Source organism: Pavona decussata, unplaced genomic scaffold, assembly GCF_977016875.1.
Source record: "Pavona decussata unplaced genomic scaffold, jaPavDecu1.1 SCAFFOLD_384, whole genome shotgun sequence".
Taxonomy (NCBI): Eukaryota; Metazoa; Cnidaria; class Anthozoa; order Scleractinia; family Agariciidae; genus Pavona; species Pavona decussata.
In genome coordinates, this window is record NW_028145757.1 from 272,003 (window position 1) to 290,444 (window position 18,442).

Consider the following 18,442-nt stretch of genomic DNA (forward strand, 5'->3'; position numbering starts at 1 on the left):
CCCGCGCTCTTTGACCCGACGGCTAAGCCATGCTGATGAGCCCCAATAAGGGCGAAACAGCTGTCCATGGCTGTCACTGCCCACGTGATATGGCTGTGCGCATGCGTAAGGTACTGGCCAGGCCGTGGGTTGGTGTCCGAGTGTGTCACTTGCTTTATTTGATTGTCTTTTCTTCGTTGTTTGAACCACCCCTCCCATTTCCCCTTTCAGTTTTCCTCCTTTTCCGTTCGGACTCTCTTTTTTTCGTTTAACCCAATTCCACCAAATGAGTGAGTACTGTACCACAGATGAACTCAAGAGAGGATGAACTAGATTTTTCTGGGGGACATGTTTGACTTGTTAGCCCCCCCCCCCCCCTCCGGAGGGATTCTCAGGTGACGGGGCGGCGCGAATGAGGCCAAACTGTTAGACTCCCATGCGACATTTTTTGACATTTTTTTATTTAAACTCTCCTCGCTTACCGTTACATAACCGCAGCTCAAAAATACAATTCAAATAGGAGAGAGGAGAGAAGAGGGGCACCTCTAGTAAAACTAATACTGTGCCCCTTTAAAGGAAGTAAATTGATAAGAAACGTAACTAAGTAGAATAGAAAAAATAAGACCTCCATAAAGTCCAGTTAGGCTAAAACTGGACACATAAAATCCATGGTCATGCAAGGACGTGACCCATAATTGTTCAACATGCATGAATAACGAAAACCCTGGGTTTCACTTATTATTCACTTTCAGTCAACCTCCCCTTCCCCCTCCCCCAAAATACGTTACCAAAATCTTTCACCTCAGAAAAGGTCACCACAAATTTTCAAACCAAGTCTTCCAAAGGACCTTCGAACCTCTCCTTCCCTAATATACGCAAGTATCCCCGCCCCTGGTGTTAGCCCATGTTCGCCAATGTCAAATATTGTCCTTATTTGGGATATGCATAGTCGGCCGGGTACTGATGTGCAAGGCAGTGATGACCAATTATATTTTTAGATCACGGATATACTGATAAAATTAAGACTGGTAATGTGTAGTGCATAGCTTTCCGCCGTCGCAGTTGTGTCAGCAGCTGCGACAGAAAAACCCGAAAAAAGAATTTAGCTATATTACATTGCATGTCCCACTAATAACAAGAATCTGTTGCAAGATTGCGTTTATTATATGGATAACAAAATAAATATTTATGAGAAAAATTATAGAAAAAACATTTAAAAACTACACTCACGCTTGACCTGCTACGATGGTGCCTTTAGTAGAACTACATTAATAGGGAGCTTTGGCAACGATGACGACGACGGCATAGAAAACGTCACTATTAAAATGAATTCACGTTTTTCAAACGTCGTCGTGGTTATTCCAACTCGCTATAGTTGTCAAATGTAGGTGAAATTTCCTGGAGTTGTATTCTTGGAGACCGCACCGCCCAAGATTTGAAAGAGAAAGAAAAATTCGTCGTCGTGTGTTTACGTCCTCCGTAAAATAGCGCCCCATCAGGAAATTCCACGTCCTAATCGTGCAAAGACGGCAAAGAAGTAAAAAAAAATGTACCAAAAAGTGTGATGCAAGTGCAGAGTTGTTGTTTTGGTTATTAAGCCTATTGCGTTTTTGACGCTAAAGCTCCCCATTGCCTTGCATGCATTGTCAACGCGTTCCGGGAGTGACAGAAAGCTTGTTCTTCTAGCGGAAATGTATACATCGCCGCCCGTTTTAAATTTAAAACTGAATTTTCTGTGCTTTAAGATGTCTGTGTTGTTGTCGATATTGTTCGCAACGTCTAGACGCACGCGAAAAAAAGAATTTCGCGAACGAGTTTCTTGCAGCGCCAAAATTTTGCCTGATGCGAACAATTTACAGTTTCAGTCAATAATAAAATGAGTTTAATCATGAGTAACCTCTCGTCGATGTATCCCTTTAAAATCCAGGAAAAATTTGCCACCTTTTAGCGGTGACAAAACAAGCTTTTGAAATCCCCCTTCCCGTGAACTTTTGCCTGGCGCAGTCACGCAAGAGAGCCACAAGAAATCCTCACTGTAATAATCGCGCCTAGAAATGGTAGCAGCCACGCGCAAGAGCACAGAAAATGGACTGGCCTAATTTCCTGTTTTCATCCTGTCTTCCATCAAATTGCATTTTGCACGATATACGGGCATATACCCGCCACCGCCCGCCATGTTTACATCCCGCGGGCAGGGCAATCCCGTAAAAGTGACAGTCGGTGACAGTCGTGGTGGGAGTGTCAACTCGGAAGGCCTGGGCACCAATCGCGTAATTCGCCGGAAACTTCAATCTCACTTCACTCGGAAAGCTGGCAAAGTTCGCCACAAAAATGTTCCCTAAATGAAACCTTAGGTGAAAACGATTAACCAAACAACAAGTATGCCTGACAGAATTAGCGTCAGAAGCTTCCTAGACGAAGCCAGAGAGGATGTATCATCTCCTACAACCTCGAATTTCATGTCAACAATGAACGCTTGTCGAAACACTGTCGGAGCATTGGAGGAGGTAGGTTGTCACCGACAATTTTCATTTTCGTATGCGTCGATTTCTATCTCTTTGTGAATGAAAATGCGTGTTATCAAGGAAGGAGTGCTGTTTGCATTGGTGGGTTCTGCTAATAACAGGTAGTTTGGTGTTAAAGAATAATGTTGGAAGCAGTAATTTGCGGTAATTGATATTCTATGATCGATAAACTGTTATTATAAACATGCATGTAAGATTTTCTGTGAACAATTGCGATGAAGCTTGTATTTTTCAGTACTCATTCATTGATATACGCTACAAAATTTCACAAAGTAACCACTTGATGGATAATTTTGATAATCGATCGTTTTATTTCGAAGAATTATGGCGGCTTGTGGGAATATGTTTGAAGAATGTTTGTCCTAGCTGTTCAGGACTGTTTATGGATAAACCCTAAGATGATCCAGATATAAACTATATTTTTATACTCATGAAAATTTATGATTAAGTGCTTGATATGCTCTCTTCCATATAAGCTCAACATTAGGACCACTACCATTACAGAAATTATGGAGTCATGAATGCGGAGATTTTATTCTTACCCGAAAAGATAAATATAACCAGCTTAATTTATTTAATCTAGAGTCCAAATAAACTAAGATTTAATAAATATAAACTGATTAGGTAAATTAAATAGTTTCAAGTAAAACCTTAAAATTATAACTTTTAATAACTAAGAAGTGATCAAATGAATAAGACTACATGTACACTGTACTGTACTATGACTATGACAAAGCACATTGCAGTTGAACTCACTGATCGCATGGCAATGTACTCATATTAATCACCAACAGTGAATCATAATAGGGCCGTTTATATGAAAGAAATTTAACTATAACTTAAACTTGGCTAAGCTGTGAAGTACGTCAAATTGCGCTGTTTTTACCAAGATAAGGGTTAGTTTAATTCGTGATCTATGTTGTTATTTTCAACGTATTTATATGGTAAGTTCACGACTTGGCTAAAGAAGTACATGTAGCTAATTTAACCCATGACCTATTTCTCTCATATAAACAGCATTATTCAACACATTGTAACACTGCCCAAAAATGGTTATGGTACACTGAACATTTGTCGTCCAAAGTCAACAGATATTTTTCAATATATATAATTCCATGTGTCACGAGTGGAGAAAAATAGTAAACTGAATAAAGATTGTCTTCAGTTTTTCTGCAATAAAACGGTGCTTTGCTATCAATATATTGAGTAACAAAACAACTATCCTGGTCAATTTTGCAGAATATCCCCTGATTTTAGCCAGCTCAGCCTACGACCTCTTCGGCTGAGTATCAGGCAATATTCTGCGTGATTTCGCAGGATAATTGTCAATTATTGACAATGTGAAATGGTGCCTAAATGGATGGTTAGGGTGTGCACTAAAAGGTGGTTTTCACTAGCGACGGAGTTGGAGTCGGAGTCGTAAGAGCGCTTATGACCTAGTGAAAATCAAAAACAGGAGTCGGAAGCGGAGTCATAAGCGCGACAGAATCGGAGTCAGAAGAATCAGAAGGTTTCCATTTTCTTCCGACTCCGCTTACGACTCCGTCGCTTACGTTTCGGAATCGGAACGCTGCTTTCACGAGGTCATAAGCTCTACGCTTCTGATTATGGCTCCGACTCTGTCGCTAGTGAAAACCAGCCTTAAATCCATGGACACCATTGATACACTACAGAACAGTGCACAATGTTCACTGGAACATCAAAATAAAGCGTAACATATCCAGGAAGAACTAAATATCAGGCTTGGTCTAGCTAGTTGTCAGCTGGTAAGTGTTATGGTGTGTCTGGTTTTAGCACATGCTGATGGTGGGCTCTACTGTATTCAACAAGGCACAAGAAATGGGTAGCAGACTTTCTGAGATTTAGTTCTTCACTTCAAAAAATTCCTGGACACATTGTGGGCAAGACTAAACAATTAAAATAAAGGAACCATGGAGTTCAATGAATACCAATTACCATGCAGGCACAGCCATGCTTATAGAACCAGTATTAAAGATAATTACTTTTCATGTATCTTATCCAGGGATGTACGTGAAGCTAAACATTAGAAGGCTCATTAATAAACCCAGCAGGCTCTTTTGTACTGGCACCTTTAAAATTAGCCTCAAGTATTTGGGCCAGTTATTTAAACAGAGTCTAACTTAGGCTGTGGCTTAAGCCAGTCAGTGGGCCTCCAAATCTGTTCAGATTAAGTGGTTTATTTTAAGTAAATAAATAGTTTGCTAGTCTGGGATGCAAGCCTTCCTAATTTACCGTCAACAGCAGACAGTGTTTAGATATGACTGTGGGTAAAATTGAAAATGGCTTAAAACGTGGTTTTGTTAAACATTGTCTAAACTGGTCTTTTGTGTTTTGTTGAAATTTCAGTCGGTAATAAGCTCTCTTTCAGACTGTAAGATTTGTTGGTAGCTGGCTCTTAGTGACATCCCTGCTTATCAAAACCCCACCTACGAAAATGAGGCAGGTCAAAGATCTAGAACAATCAAAGTCACCACTGCTTTTATAATCTACATTTAAACAATACAAAGTGAATTTATCATGACCATCTTTAAGTCAACTTTGCTATTAGTGGTAGCTTCTGAATCTAGCTGGCATTGTCTCAAGGTCTGTGTTAGGGAGCACTTCTCTTTTTGGAAGATTCAAGTGAAATTTGATAGAAAACCAGTGCTATCACACCACAAATTAGCCAACCAAAAATTAGTTTTGTGCAAGTGAGTTAGTCTTGTGTGCAAACCATTGTTTCCTTAAAACATAAGATCTAGGCCTTTTAGCTTGGTGGTTTAGCTAACATAGCAGCGTTATCTGCAAGTTTTTTTGCTCCCACTCTACCCACCCTGCTTTGGCGCATATTTGGTAAGTATTCCTTACCACTGACTTGCTCAGAGTGACAGCACATGGCGGTCATTATTTGTAGGGTTGCCATGGAAACCTTCTTGCTCCCAAAACTCCACCCAGCTCCATCACCTTTAATTATTTGTTAAAAGCCATCTGTACCTAAGCTCATCTATTGGCAATGAATTTAGGCTATGGTATCTGTTTTGTATCAAATACAAGCTTCATGGCTATTCCTGAAACCTCTGAGTCTCAGAGAATTTGTAAACTGAGATGATCTTGAATAATATTTCTCTTGTACCTTTATTTCAGAGTCTTGATGAAGATTACAACATACTAAGTAAACTGAAGAAATCAAGCAAAAATGTTCATGCAGCAGGACTGAGTATGTTTTTATATCACCTAGTATTTCTTCTCTCGTTTAGTATTTATTTAGCAGTTATTAAAACTGGATTGATGGAAAATGTACTTCCGGCGTTTTGATTGGCTTAGCAGCTGTGAGATATCAGCCATTATTAAAAATTGGATCATTGCATAATGCAATTCCATGGATTTGATTGGCTTAGCGGCCAAGGTATATGGGCCATTATACCATGCCCGAGAAATAGCGACCATTAAATTGTCTTCTGGTTGTTCTTGCAAAGCAAAATCAGCAAGATCAAGCAATGATTGTTTTAAATAAAACAATTATCCACTCATGCTTGTTGGATGTAAGATGGTTTAGCCAAATTGTGCATCATGTGCTAGGTGGTTATCTGTTATCTCATATCCAATGCACTCAAGGAATAATAAATTGTTATAAATTATACCATGCCCAAGAAATAGCGACCAATTGTTTTCTGGTTGTTCTTGCAAGGTGAAATCAGGAAGATCTAGCAATATTTTCTTGGTTGTTTTTAATAAAAACAATTGTTTCACTGCTATTATTGGATATGAGATGATTATACATGTAGCCAACAGGGTGCCAAGTTGGCTATCTATCAACTCATATCCAAGATGTGTTTGTGAAATCAATATTGTAATTGAAGGGCTGGGAGCATTAAACCGACTTATGTCGAATTTCAGCCCGTTTTTCGAGTTTGCTCGGATTTGTCCGAATTTTTGCATGTGAACTTCAATTCGATTGAAAAACATTGTTCAGTATTTTTTTCCGCCGAGTTGTGTTTCATATTAATGTCATTGGGAATTGTTACCATCTTCTCAAGAAAAATCGATAACATTATAGTCACTATGGATGACCAAAAGGACAATGCATTGAGTATTAATATTTGTATTAAATATAAACTTGTTGTCTTTGAACCACGGCACACGAAAGCGGTCTTTCTCGCGGGAGAAACGAAAAGAATTCTGTTACACTTTCATTTGATTGTTACAAACTACTACGTGCGTGACAGGAATGTAAGAAACCCACCTCAGATACAATACGTCATCAAAATGTCCGCACATTTCTCGACCACAGCTCTCACCTCTAAAAAGTCATTTATATATGTTTGTTGGCAATGTGTTACCTTTGGCAGCGTGTAAATGCTTTGTTTATCATTAGATCGCCATGTTGAAATGCTTTCCTAAAGGTGTTTCACAGAGGAAATCTATTTTCCAACAGTTCTCACCCCATTACGTAAAAATAATTCAAAATTCAATTAGTTTCTTTATTGCGACATGGGAGAGAACTGTTGCCAAATTACTAAGACGCACTTTTGCTGTGATCAAAAGGGGTAGAATAGAAGGGCAACAAATCGGTTTTTCATTGAGAGAAAAGTTTATCTCATAACAAGCCATTTCCTTTCCTGCAACACGATTTGAATAAGCGAGAACTGAGGGCGAGAACTGTTATGCATTGAAAGGAAACAAGTTCTATGTCATGCACTGCGTGACTTACGGCCTTACTGGCTTTCAAGAGACCGGTCTTTGTATGAAATGCAGTTATTTTCCCTTACGGTTTAGTGAAAAGTTACAACCATGTTAATGAAATAATGTGACAGTGTTGCTTGAAGTTCGTTATGCTACTAGTTGGTTTTATCGCCCCGAAAGGAAAACACAAAATTGGAACTAGCATTTTGCTGAAATCATGCGAAAGCTATTTGCGCCACACTTAACCTACGGCTAAAAAGAGTAACTTTCTTGACTTCGTTAATGCGCAAAGCGAAAATATGCACCATAGGACTTGGCTGACCGAAAGCCGTGACTTACATTCCAATGTTTCCACTTCCCAAATACGCACAGTTACCTTACAACAAGAACACGTGGTCCGAGTCTCTTAACCGACGAGTATGACGTGGACAACATCTCTAACAACATTACCTTTCCAAGCACGTGCACTAGTAAACAAGGAAACCACCACATTCCCTTCCCCCCCCCCCCAACTCAATGTTGTTTTCTGGGTCACGAACAGTCTCCTGGCAAGCATCACCTTCCAAATCAATATTGCATAAGGGGGGGGGGGGGGGGGGGAAGGGGGGAGGGAGAAATAACTGTGGTAGAATTAAGAAGAGAGAAACAGTGAGTGAGTGGTTTCTACATCTGTTTTCGGTTGTCATTGTATAGGGGGAGGGAGTGGGAGAGAGAAGTAAAGTTCTGTGGTAGAATTAACAAGAGAGAAATAGTAAGCAAGTGGTTTTTGCGCTGTTGGTGTTTGGTTTTCTCAAGGAGTTTTGTACACGATTGTAAAACCGCGAAATGTTTTCAAAACCAGGGAGAGCAAAAATTGGGACAAATCCGAGCGAAATCGAAAACTGGCCTAAAATTCGACATAAGTCGGTTATGCTCTCAGCTCTTCAATTATACCATGCCGGAGAAACAAGGTCCATTAAACTGTCTTGTGATGTTTCTTGCAGAATGAAATCAGTATGATCTACATGTATAGTAGCAATAATTATTTCTTAAGTTGCTTTCTACTAAAACAATTGATCACTCCACTTGCATTTGATGGATATGGGATGATTATAGCCAATTCGTTGCTACAATGTGTGTGCCTTGTTGCACTCATGGAATGGTAATTGATAAAAAAATTTATTATTAATTAACATTTTTTAACAGGACTTCACCCGGCATAAAATAGTAATGTCTGATCATCTGGAACAGCTTGTTGTTGTTGTTGGTAGACTTATAATTTCATGCCCACCTGGTAATGATGAGGTATAGCCAACAATTTATGTTTGGAAAGAGCACACAGTAATAACTGGCTGAACCCATGATAAACTATCTTCTTTTTGTGATCTTCAGATTATACAACAAATCAATTATCGTTAGCAGAGAGCCTTGAAAAGCTTGGTTCATCCTCGCTCTCAAAGGAAGCTGATACCGGAATTGGTAAGTATAATAATAATATTTACTTCTCAATTGTAGTGAGAAGTACATATTAGACCAAAATAAGTTATTTTGTCTACAAATTATTGTTGGTAATATTTTTAATAATTGTTGTCTTGAAGTTCTGTTACCTGAGAACCTTCTGATTGATGAGTAGGTGTGGATCAACATCGTAACAAAGAATTGTGCATTTGTTGCAACTCAAATCCTAGCAGTATACAGGATGTTTGTCACATTAACCTAGTTTAAATTAATGGCCTAACTCCCATGAGTGTCTTGTACAGTAGCTGGGTGGTAGAGCATCTGAACTAATAATTGGAAGGTCATAGGTTCGACTCTCGTCGGGAGAACTTGGATTTTCTTTTTCTGAGTATGCCTGTGTAAATGACCAAAAAAATGCTTCTGTTACAGTCATAAGTTGCCCACAAAAAGTTTGGAGTCCCCAGTAGGAATCAAACCCTTTATCTTCCTCCACAATGAACTTCAAATTTGTCTCAAAATGGGTGATTGATGGAACTTTTTTATAGGGATGTTCTTGCACATACTGTACATGTAAGCCACCACCCCACCTCCCGCCCAAATTTTAGCAAAATTGTTGGGGAAAAGTTTGCGGCTTCTCTGGTACCCTATGGTTACCGTACCTTATTCACTTCTTGTTTTCACTGTGCCATATTAATTTGTTTTCAGGTACTGCATTTTTAAAATTTTCTGTTACATTTAAGGTAGGTAATAATGGATGTGTTTACAAATGTTATTAATTAACATATTTTGAGAAAAAAAAAACAGATTTTCTGTGTTTCAACTAGAGTTGCGTGATTGTATTTATTATGATTATGTCCATAATGCTTAGTTTAGTTACTATAATAATTGTCTATAAAAATAAATGTCTATAATAATTATTGTCTCTTTACTCTTTTTTTCCAGGAACTCTGTTCAGTTATGAAAACACTGGTAAGAAATTCTCAAGAGCTGTTACTTTAAATAATAAAATTAAAATTAACCAATCAATGGCAGTTTTCTATAGACCATAGAAAACTGCCATTGATTTGTTTTTTACAATAACATGGAAAAAGTATGATTGGTATTGGCTTTTTAATTATTTTCCGATGAGAAAGCGCACACAATTCATTTGATGTCATTTTTGTTGCCAATCCACATGCGGGAAATTTGACAGTTATTGTAAAATTTTGTTTAGAACCCTCCCTCGGCTAAAATTAGTGATACATTTGCTTATCAAGTTTTTGTAAATAAATAGTCAGAGAGTTATTTATAACCAGCTGCATTTTTTGTTACAGTTCACAAACTACAACAACATGGTTTTGATTCCTCTGGATTCTTTGTTAAAGGGGGACCTAAAAGATGTCAAAGGGGTAAGGAAATCATTTCATGAAGTACAGTGTTCGTGTATCTATAACTTATGCCTGTGGGGTTGAGTCATCATCAGCAAAAAATGGATTGTGCTCCTCTTAGACCTAATAAAACAAGGTTAAATTAGCTAAAATCTAAAATGAAATCGCATAATTTGCCGCATAATAGACCTTTCTTGCCGCATAATGAGACTTAAAAGTGCCGCATAATTTCCAATTTTTTTCGCACCCTATCAGAAGCCCTGAATAAATAATAGTGTGGATGTTAGTGATTGAGCATGTTTATAATTTGTTAGTTCTTTATGATATACTGGTTTTATGCATATTTTTATTTTTATATTCTTTGATACGTGTAGTTGTCTTTACTTAGTGGGAAACTGCTATTAATATGATATTGACACAGACGTAAATTTATTGTTATTATAATTATTATTACTATGTAGCCTTGCAAGTGTCTAATTATCATTTGGGAACTTAAGCAGCGACGATGGCAATGCCAACGAAAACGTCACCTGAAAATATAACTTTATATTATTTGTGCTACTTCGCGATTATTTCTGCTTGTTTAATTTAGATACAGAAATGGCATAACTACCCTGAGGAACCAAATTCGCTGTCGTGTGTTCACGTTTTTTACAAAACCTTGAATTTGGTCATTTCACGTTGTTGTTTTGCACAGGACGGCAAAGAAATGTCAGTACCAAAATGTAAAACGCATGTGCAAAGCGATTGTTTTTGCTCATTAAACCTACTGTTTTGCGGCGTTGTCGTTGCCGTTGCCATCGTCGTTGCTTAAGTTCCCTATTAATAAAAAGAATGCTCTTCCAAGGAGCCATTTATGAAGTACAAATACAAAACAGAAAAATATCAGCACACACTTTGCTGAATACTCAGTAAAGTTCCATGTGAGGAAGGCTTTTCCAGAAGTTTGATAAACCCAAGGCCAGGTGCTTTAATAATTGTTTATTTTAATACTTCTGTGAATGTCAATAGTTTGTCAAAACAGTGTCATTCTGTACATAACTCATTTTTTTCAGGATATGAGAAAATCATTTGACAAAGCTTGGAAGGATTACGAGGCCAAAGTGTAAGTCTAGAATGTTATTTCAAAATACTCCTTTCCTATGCCATTAATGAACGTCTTGATTTATTGTTAACTTAATGGATTTATTTGTAGGTAACAAACCAGTTTCTTTGAACTAACCCTGAAATAAACTTGTGGTAATATTAAAAACAAAGAAACAAAGAAATTTTTAAGATTAATTTTTCCATGCGTCTCCAAAGTAGTACACAATGCTGTTAACACTACATTTTAAACCTCAGGCTAGTGGTAATACTACTTTTAAATACCTCTTACTAACTGAGTTTGAGGTCCCGACTGTAAGTTACAGACCGAGTTTTTTGCTGTTGATTTGTGACCCAAGCACAAAGCACGCAGGTGAAAAAACGAAGATCTGTAACTTACAGTACAGACCAAGAAAACAAGGTTAGTAAGATATTTATTATATCTTTGAGATTAATTGGGTACACGGGAAAGGAAACTTTAAATTTAGGGGGCCATACATTGAAATATGGCCTGAGGGAAAGACAGCGGTTTCAAATGTTTAATACTTAATAGCTTTTTAATAGCTTGCCTGGGTTAACACAAAAGTTAGTCATTATGTTATTGCAGCAGAAAAAATCTGAGTGTGGGAAGATTTGGCACAAACATTTTTAAATTGAAACCAATTTAATTTTAATTTTTTTTATTTCTGGACAGATTTATTTACATCACAGTAATTGTACATGTAATCTGGGTCAAAAGAAAATTGAAGTCATTGGAACTGGTGTGAAAATTTTCAAAGCAAAATCATGACTGATTCTTTTGTAGGGCAAAGATTGAGAAAGAAAAGAAGAAGCTTGCCCAAGAAGCTGGGTGTGTCAGAACAGAAGTGACTGGGGGAGAGGTATAATCTCCAGGAAATTGACTTTTGCACCTGTTACTGATGTCCACCGTACCGGTTAACTGCAGTCAAATGCAAAACAAAAATTAATGAGAAATGTCTGTTACGTTTAAGATAGCGTTTTTACTGTACCATGAGAGCTCAATGCTGATAAGTTTTTTTGTGAGTTTGTGAATTTACTTACTAAATCACTTTATGATTTACTAAAAATGTTTCAAGCTTTTTTTAAAGTGAAGTGTGTGGAAACTGATGGACTCTGTCTGTCTGTGTTGACTGTTTTAATAGGTGGCATACTTCACTTTAAAAAAACTTGAAACGTTTTGTAAAGTAAAATAATCATAAAATGATCTGGTAAACTAACAGATGAACGAAAAACTTTTTTGAGCTCTTAAAGTAAAAAAGATACCTTTGTAAGACTTTTCTTATTTGTTAACATTATTTTGACTGTGGTTTTAAAAGCTTACCAGTGATGAAATCTTCAAAGACATACATTCTTTTCTTCAATGAGTTTAACTTATGCGAATGCTGAAAGATTTGCTATCTCAGCCAAGGTTGCACAGTTTCATTCCAAAAAGCTACAAACAACTTAATATTTGAGCACCAAAGTTCACCTAAGGCTTATGGCCAGTTGAACTTCAAAACAAGAAAATAACAAAAAGTGGAAAAAGATGGAAAAAATGGAACACAGTTTTGTTAGGATTTATTAAATAATTTGTAATGGTTCAATGGGCAGCTAGGGTGAGCCAAAATATTAGTAACAATAATCTAAAATCAATGAGCACTTCCTGAATTAGTTTATTTGCTTTAATTATTAGATGGCTGAAGAAACAGAAAGGGAGAGAAGATATTTCCAGTTGCAAATGTGTGAGGTATTAGAATGATGCAAATTTGTTTTTTAAATTTCCTAATTTAATTTTAAAGTCTGTACTTGAACTGCACATGTCGTTTTCCAGTATAATTTGCCCACTACATGTAGGTTATGCTTTTTGTTAATAGAAATATTTTTCTCTGTTTTTCTTTCATCCAAGTTTTTAATTAAAGTCAATGAAATCAAAGTCAAGAAGGGAGTTGAGTTGGCTCAGCGTCTGGTAGATTTCTACCATGCTCAAGTCACGTAAGTTTTTAGAACTCTTGAAAATACTTCTTAATGGCCAGGACAGTCCGTCTACATCAAGCATGACCAGTATTTCCAAGAATGAAATCAACATTTGAATTCCTCTGTGTAATGTCTGGCATTTGAGGGGAATCTTGAAGATTTCTGTGGAAATCTTTCTGAAAAAGACTCATGAACTGCCATAAAAAAAATCAAAATACTTGGGAAACAATATTGTTATTTTTGAAAATATGTAATGTCATGAAAAATTCATAGTTAGTTTTATCAATAAACTAGCGAAATTTCTATGTGAATTCTGAAATTTTGTTCAAATTTATTTAAAAAATACTGGTCACACGTGATGTAGATTGATTGTAGAATGTTGTTGCATTAACATGGGGGAAAAGGAGAGGATATTAACAGCCCAATTTCGATATTATTTTATAATATTAAAAATGCACCCTGAAACAGTAACATCACTCCGAGGTTCCGGGGAATAAATTGTAGAGTTTATAAGGGTTTATTCGCCAGAGCCTCGCAGTGATGTTTATTGTTTCTGGCTGAATTTTAATACATCGAAATTGGGCTATTTCCTTAGGAATAACTTCTTCTTCATTTTTGGTGGGGGTGTTCCCTGGTTTTTCACATCCTGACTCATTTTAATATCAACTCTTTCAGTTTGCATACAGTTACATGTACCTGTTTATAGATATGGTCTCTAAAATCCATACCTATGTGCATTTTCAATCAAGAAGTTAGCATACCGGATCTGAGTGAAATTATTAATCGCACTTTATAATTTTCAGAATGACGTATTTCAGTTCTTGTTCCCTCTTTTTCATTTGAGACGATACTCTTGTGCCCGCGTAGAAAACACACCTGATGTCTGACTCAAGTCAAAACCATATCCATTTTTAAATCAAACCTGGCAAAAGTATTGCAAAGTTTAAGACCAAAAGCCATCATAGAGGATATTTAGAGGAATGCTATATCTGTAATGCTTACATATTGGGAGTAATTTAAGGGGTGCCTGGATAAAAGCCCTTAGTGACTTCTGATAAATTGCTAGAATCTCCTTTCATGTTACCTTGTATTTGCTTGTGAAACAAAAGAAGAATGATACCTTTCATCAAAAGTCACTTAGGGCCTTATTATGCACTCCCGTTTAACTGTTGCCACTTTTCTTACTCCAGGCTTTCTTCTGTTTGTCCAATGAACACTTTCTGTCTCCTTTTGTGATAAGTTTCCCCATCCTCCACACGTCAACTGACTTTAAAATCTGTATAATTTGTTGCAGGTACTTTCAGATGGCATCACAGGTGCTTGAAAGTATGAAGGGGTATCTAGAAGAACTTGCTGCAGATCTTCAACAGGTCAGAATACAGTTTAATTGTGTAGTACTATTTTGCATACCCATTTCTTTTCTAAGAGTCCCCCCCCCCCTGTCACATTTGGAAATTCCAATTTAGCGTCATAATTCCCCACCCCCACCCCCACTCATGGAGGAGTACTGTGAAGTAATACTTCTTGACACTTCATGTTGGATATCCTGTAACGGATTATTAGTGGTCTGCCTGTGGTCTTATGCACCCTGTGGAGGTGTTATGTGGGATTTCTGTAGAAAAGCACAATTATGTCATACACAGAAAAGTTCATAGCTACATGTAGCTTAAGTGAAGATTGCAGACTTGTATTATAGAGTCCTAAAGTGTGACGTCACAAACATTTGAATTTTTGAAATTATGGGATTTGTTAGTGCATTCGGAAAGAGCATGATGAAAAATACCTACTTGCCAAAAATCAGCATCTTATTGCAATTTGGGAACGAGATATTAGCCCCTATGACTCCATACAAATCCTTCTAATTTTGTCTCAGTTCTTAACGTTTGGAGCTGAGACAAAATTACAAGGATTTGTATTTGTAACTGTATTTGTCACACTAACCTGTCTGTAAATTGAATGCATCATTTCGAAGGGATGGTGCTGTAAATTTTGAAAAGTAATCCCTCCGAAAATGGTACGCGCTAGTTTGAAGAAATTCAAAGGACTAGGATAAAACTTACAAATCCTTAAAATTGGTACAGTCTCTTTACGAACTGATCTGTCTGGCCAGCAGTTCTGACAAATGGAAAGCGGCCTTGTTGTTGTTGTTGTTGTTGCTGTTGTCGGAGTGCTTCTTCATTGAGAAATATTTGTTTTTGTTTAGTTAAGATCCCAGCAAGATGACGAAAGAAAGGAACTGAATGACTTGAGAAACAAAATCAAGAGCCAGCTACAACTGGATAAGGAGGTGAGTTTAAAGTTAATCCTGTCAGAGTGAGCCAGTTTTAGGTTTTATTTAAACTCCTGAAGATATTAAGTGTTCTGCAATATGTGCTTGAACCTTGAAGCTTTTTCAGATTATGCAAGCTTGAGCATTTTTTTTAATTATTGATAGACAACACAGGTCAAGGGCAGCTACAGTTTACATGGTCAGCAAGGTGACAAGCTTCATGGGAATGAGAGAGCAGGCTTCCTGCAGAAGCGCAGTGAAGGGTAAGCTTCACTTCAATCAATATATGTGACCTTCATGCAAAAAAAAACGTACAATAACGATGCCCTGGTAATCTGTTAAATGTAAGAAAACTAACGGATAGTAACGGATAGCTAACGGCTTTTAAGTCATTCTAATGTTTCGTCCTAACATTTAAATGCCTGCTACTAAATGTTCTATTAACCCCTACATGGGGTCAACATTCTAACGGTTCAAGTCATTGCTAATGGATCACCAAAGCGTTTGAACAGTTGTATAATACCATTCTAGCGAACGGATCGTGTAAGGCGTTAAGCTGTTGTTCGAAAACTTTAACATACGCCGGAAAAGCGTTTCCAATTTATTACTAAATAATAAATAATTATTATAAATTGAATTCGGTTTGCGGTGTTTACAAGCATCAAAATCAGTCCAAACATTTAATCATTGTTGATGCAACAAGCTTTGGCAAAAAACAACAACAAAAAAATTGTTCTTAATCCAAGATGTGTAGTTCACTTGAAGGGAAGTCTAATGTATAGTTTACATGTATAATTAAAAGCAATCCTCTAAAATGCACCTCTTGGCTCTTAGCGCAAATTATTTTTAGAATACTAGTTAATGCTCACTGATAAAAATGTCATCACTTTTTTCAGTTTACGAAAAGTGTGGCAAAAGAGGTACTGTGTTGCTAAGGACGGACAGTTCACATTAGCTCACTCACCGGTAAGGCAAAGTTTAATGACACAGTCTTAGGTTTTGATCAAATGCAATGGTAATGGAAGTTTGATTGTGCATCAATTGCTTTTCTTTTTTCAGACAAGTCGACCAACTCAAACACTCAATCTTCTGGTTTGTCAAGTTAAAGTAAGTGTTCCTTCAGTCTATAGCATACAATAATTGGTTAAGCTGTTGCGGTCTCCCTGTTTACGCACTAGTTATTATTTTTCTTTCTTTTTCTGTGCCATTAGGTGCCATTAGGTGGTAACGAAGTATTTTGCTTTTTGTATTTTTATATTAGTAAAAAAAAGAACGAAATATTTTGTTTTTTGTATTTTTATAGTAGTACAACTCAGATTCCAACTCGAACTTCAACTCGAAGTCCAACTCGAAGTCCAACTCGAAGTCTAAATTGAAGTCCAACTCGATTTCGAACTCGAATCCAAACTCGATGATTCGGGATTCCCCCATTAGGTGAAGCAAAATAAAATACATGTAGTATCTTACATAAACCCCTTTTACATCCATTGGTATTCAAGGTCCTGGAGTATGTTCCTCAAAATTCCCAAATAATTTTTTGGATCCGAATAGTATTTTTCAAGGCCACTTTCTCCTGATGTTGGTAGTTTTTCATGCAAACTAACCCAATGTGTTTCTTAATGTTGTGAAGGTTCCCACCTTTTAGCTTTCAAAATTATGACAAGTTGAATTTTTGGTAATGAACATTGTGCATGTAGGATATTTTTTTCGGGTCCTAACTGTGTTCAGGGGTTTTGAGAAGTGCTCACCTGATCCCTCTGCTGCTCCCCTTGCTGGAGATTCTTCATTCTCTCACCAAAATGCCGGTTAATCTCAGTCTTCCTGTCTTTTTTCACTCAGTCATCCATGGTTTGTTGTTGGGATCTTGTAGGGGTCTCGGTTTGTAAACCAATTTTTTTTTTCTCAGTGCGTGAGCAGGCGAAGATTCAGTAAATGAATGGGATGTAATCTGATTAGTTCAGGCAGTGGGCAGAATTTTTTTTATCTTGCCCACAAACCCCGGGCGGATTTGCTGAAAATTGTTGTGACAAACAAATGAAATATACCGTAATCGTTCATGCTTAACTTTTAGGAAGAGGATGGAAAGAAACATACTTTCAACATTGTGTCTCGTAAGTTGATAACTTTTGAAGTAATAATTATGTAAAATTAAATAGAAGAAAGACCCTTGCAGTTTTTTTACGCAACTTGAGCAGTTGCGAAAAGAAGGCCTGAAAAAAATTCAGGCTTGAATGGGATTCGATACCATGACCTCTGCGATCCCGATGTAATGCTCTACCAACTGAGCTATCAAGCCAACTGGGAGCTGGTCATATTGTGAGTTGGTAATAAGTTGTCTAAATAACTGCAAGGGTCTTTCTCCTATTTAATCTTTCACCCGGAGTTCAAATATTATTCAGATATGTAAAATGTAGACACAATTTTCTCAAAATAGAACAAAACTGCTAATCCTCTCTTTTCAGAGCATATGATCACTATCACCCAGTATGTCACATGAAAACTGGCTTTTGCAGCAATTTGTCCCTTTTTTATATTTTTATTTTTTGCAGTTTAATACCTTATGACGTAAAGAAGCCAGAATAATTCTGTATTTCATAACGTTTAGTAGAATGTCACGTAATGCTGTTCCTGGAGCAAATTTTCATCGTTTTTAACCTCTTGTAAGCGATCACTTGACATTATAGTCTAATCTTCATGTTCGCTGTATGTACAACGCTACTCAGAGTTTACGAGGAACTTTTAGTGACAACCTAGCACTGCTCGTATTGTAACTAGGAAAATGCATGCGATAAATTCTCTTCTAATAAAGAGATGTGTCAGACCTGTTCCCGGAAGAGACCCCCCTCTGGTTCGGCTCTCGTACGCGACCACCCTCCGTAAGCGACCGCTACATCTTAAGGCCCGTTTAAACGGTTTCAACATTTGCCTAACATTCGTTGAACAAAAGTTGAGCGGATGTTGGGCAAATGTTGGATGAGCGGAGTGTTCAAACGGTTTCAACGCAATTCAACATTTTTAAGAACAAAGGAAATGTTGAAGTGATGTTGGATGAAAGTTTAAACCAATTTAAATTTGATTCAACAAGCTTTTAACATTTTTATTACACTTTCAACAATGTTGAATGA

General features: G+C 37.1%; 1 protein-coding gene across 1 annotated transcript in view; it reads left to right on the forward strand.

The window, feature by feature from the left end:
• Positions 1-2,262: 2,262 nt before the first annotated feature.
• Positions 2,263-18,442, forward strand: part of LOC146451774 (arf-GAP with SH3 domain, ANK repeat and PH domain-containing protein 2-like) — a 32,282-nt gene continuing 16,102 nt past the window's right edge. Inside the window, exons 1-16 of the mRNA XM_085098627.1 lie at positions 2,263-2,486; positions 5,649-5,721; positions 8,559-8,645; positions 9,330-9,364; positions 9,567-9,593; positions 9,938-10,012; positions 11,047-11,096; positions 11,880-11,955; positions 12,768-12,821; positions 12,981-13,066; positions 14,343-14,418; positions 15,252-15,335; positions 15,483-15,580; positions 16,214-16,283; positions 16,377-16,424; positions 17,389-17,428. Of these exons, the coding sequence (XP_084954753.1) occupies positions 2,361-2,486; positions 5,649-5,721; positions 8,559-8,645; positions 9,330-9,364; positions 9,567-9,593; positions 9,938-10,012; positions 11,047-11,096; positions 11,880-11,955; positions 12,768-12,821; positions 12,981-13,066; positions 14,343-14,418; positions 15,252-15,335; positions 15,483-15,580; positions 16,214-16,283; positions 16,377-16,424; positions 17,389-17,428 (1,105 nt within the window). The 5' untranslated portion in view covers positions 2,263-2,360. The remainder of the gene's footprint in view (positions 2,487-5,648; positions 5,722-8,558; positions 8,646-9,329; positions 9,365-9,566; positions 9,594-9,937; positions 10,013-11,046; positions 11,097-11,879; positions 11,956-12,767; positions 12,822-12,980; positions 13,067-14,342; positions 14,419-15,251; positions 15,336-15,482; positions 15,581-16,213; positions 16,284-16,376; positions 16,425-17,388; positions 17,429-18,442) is intronic.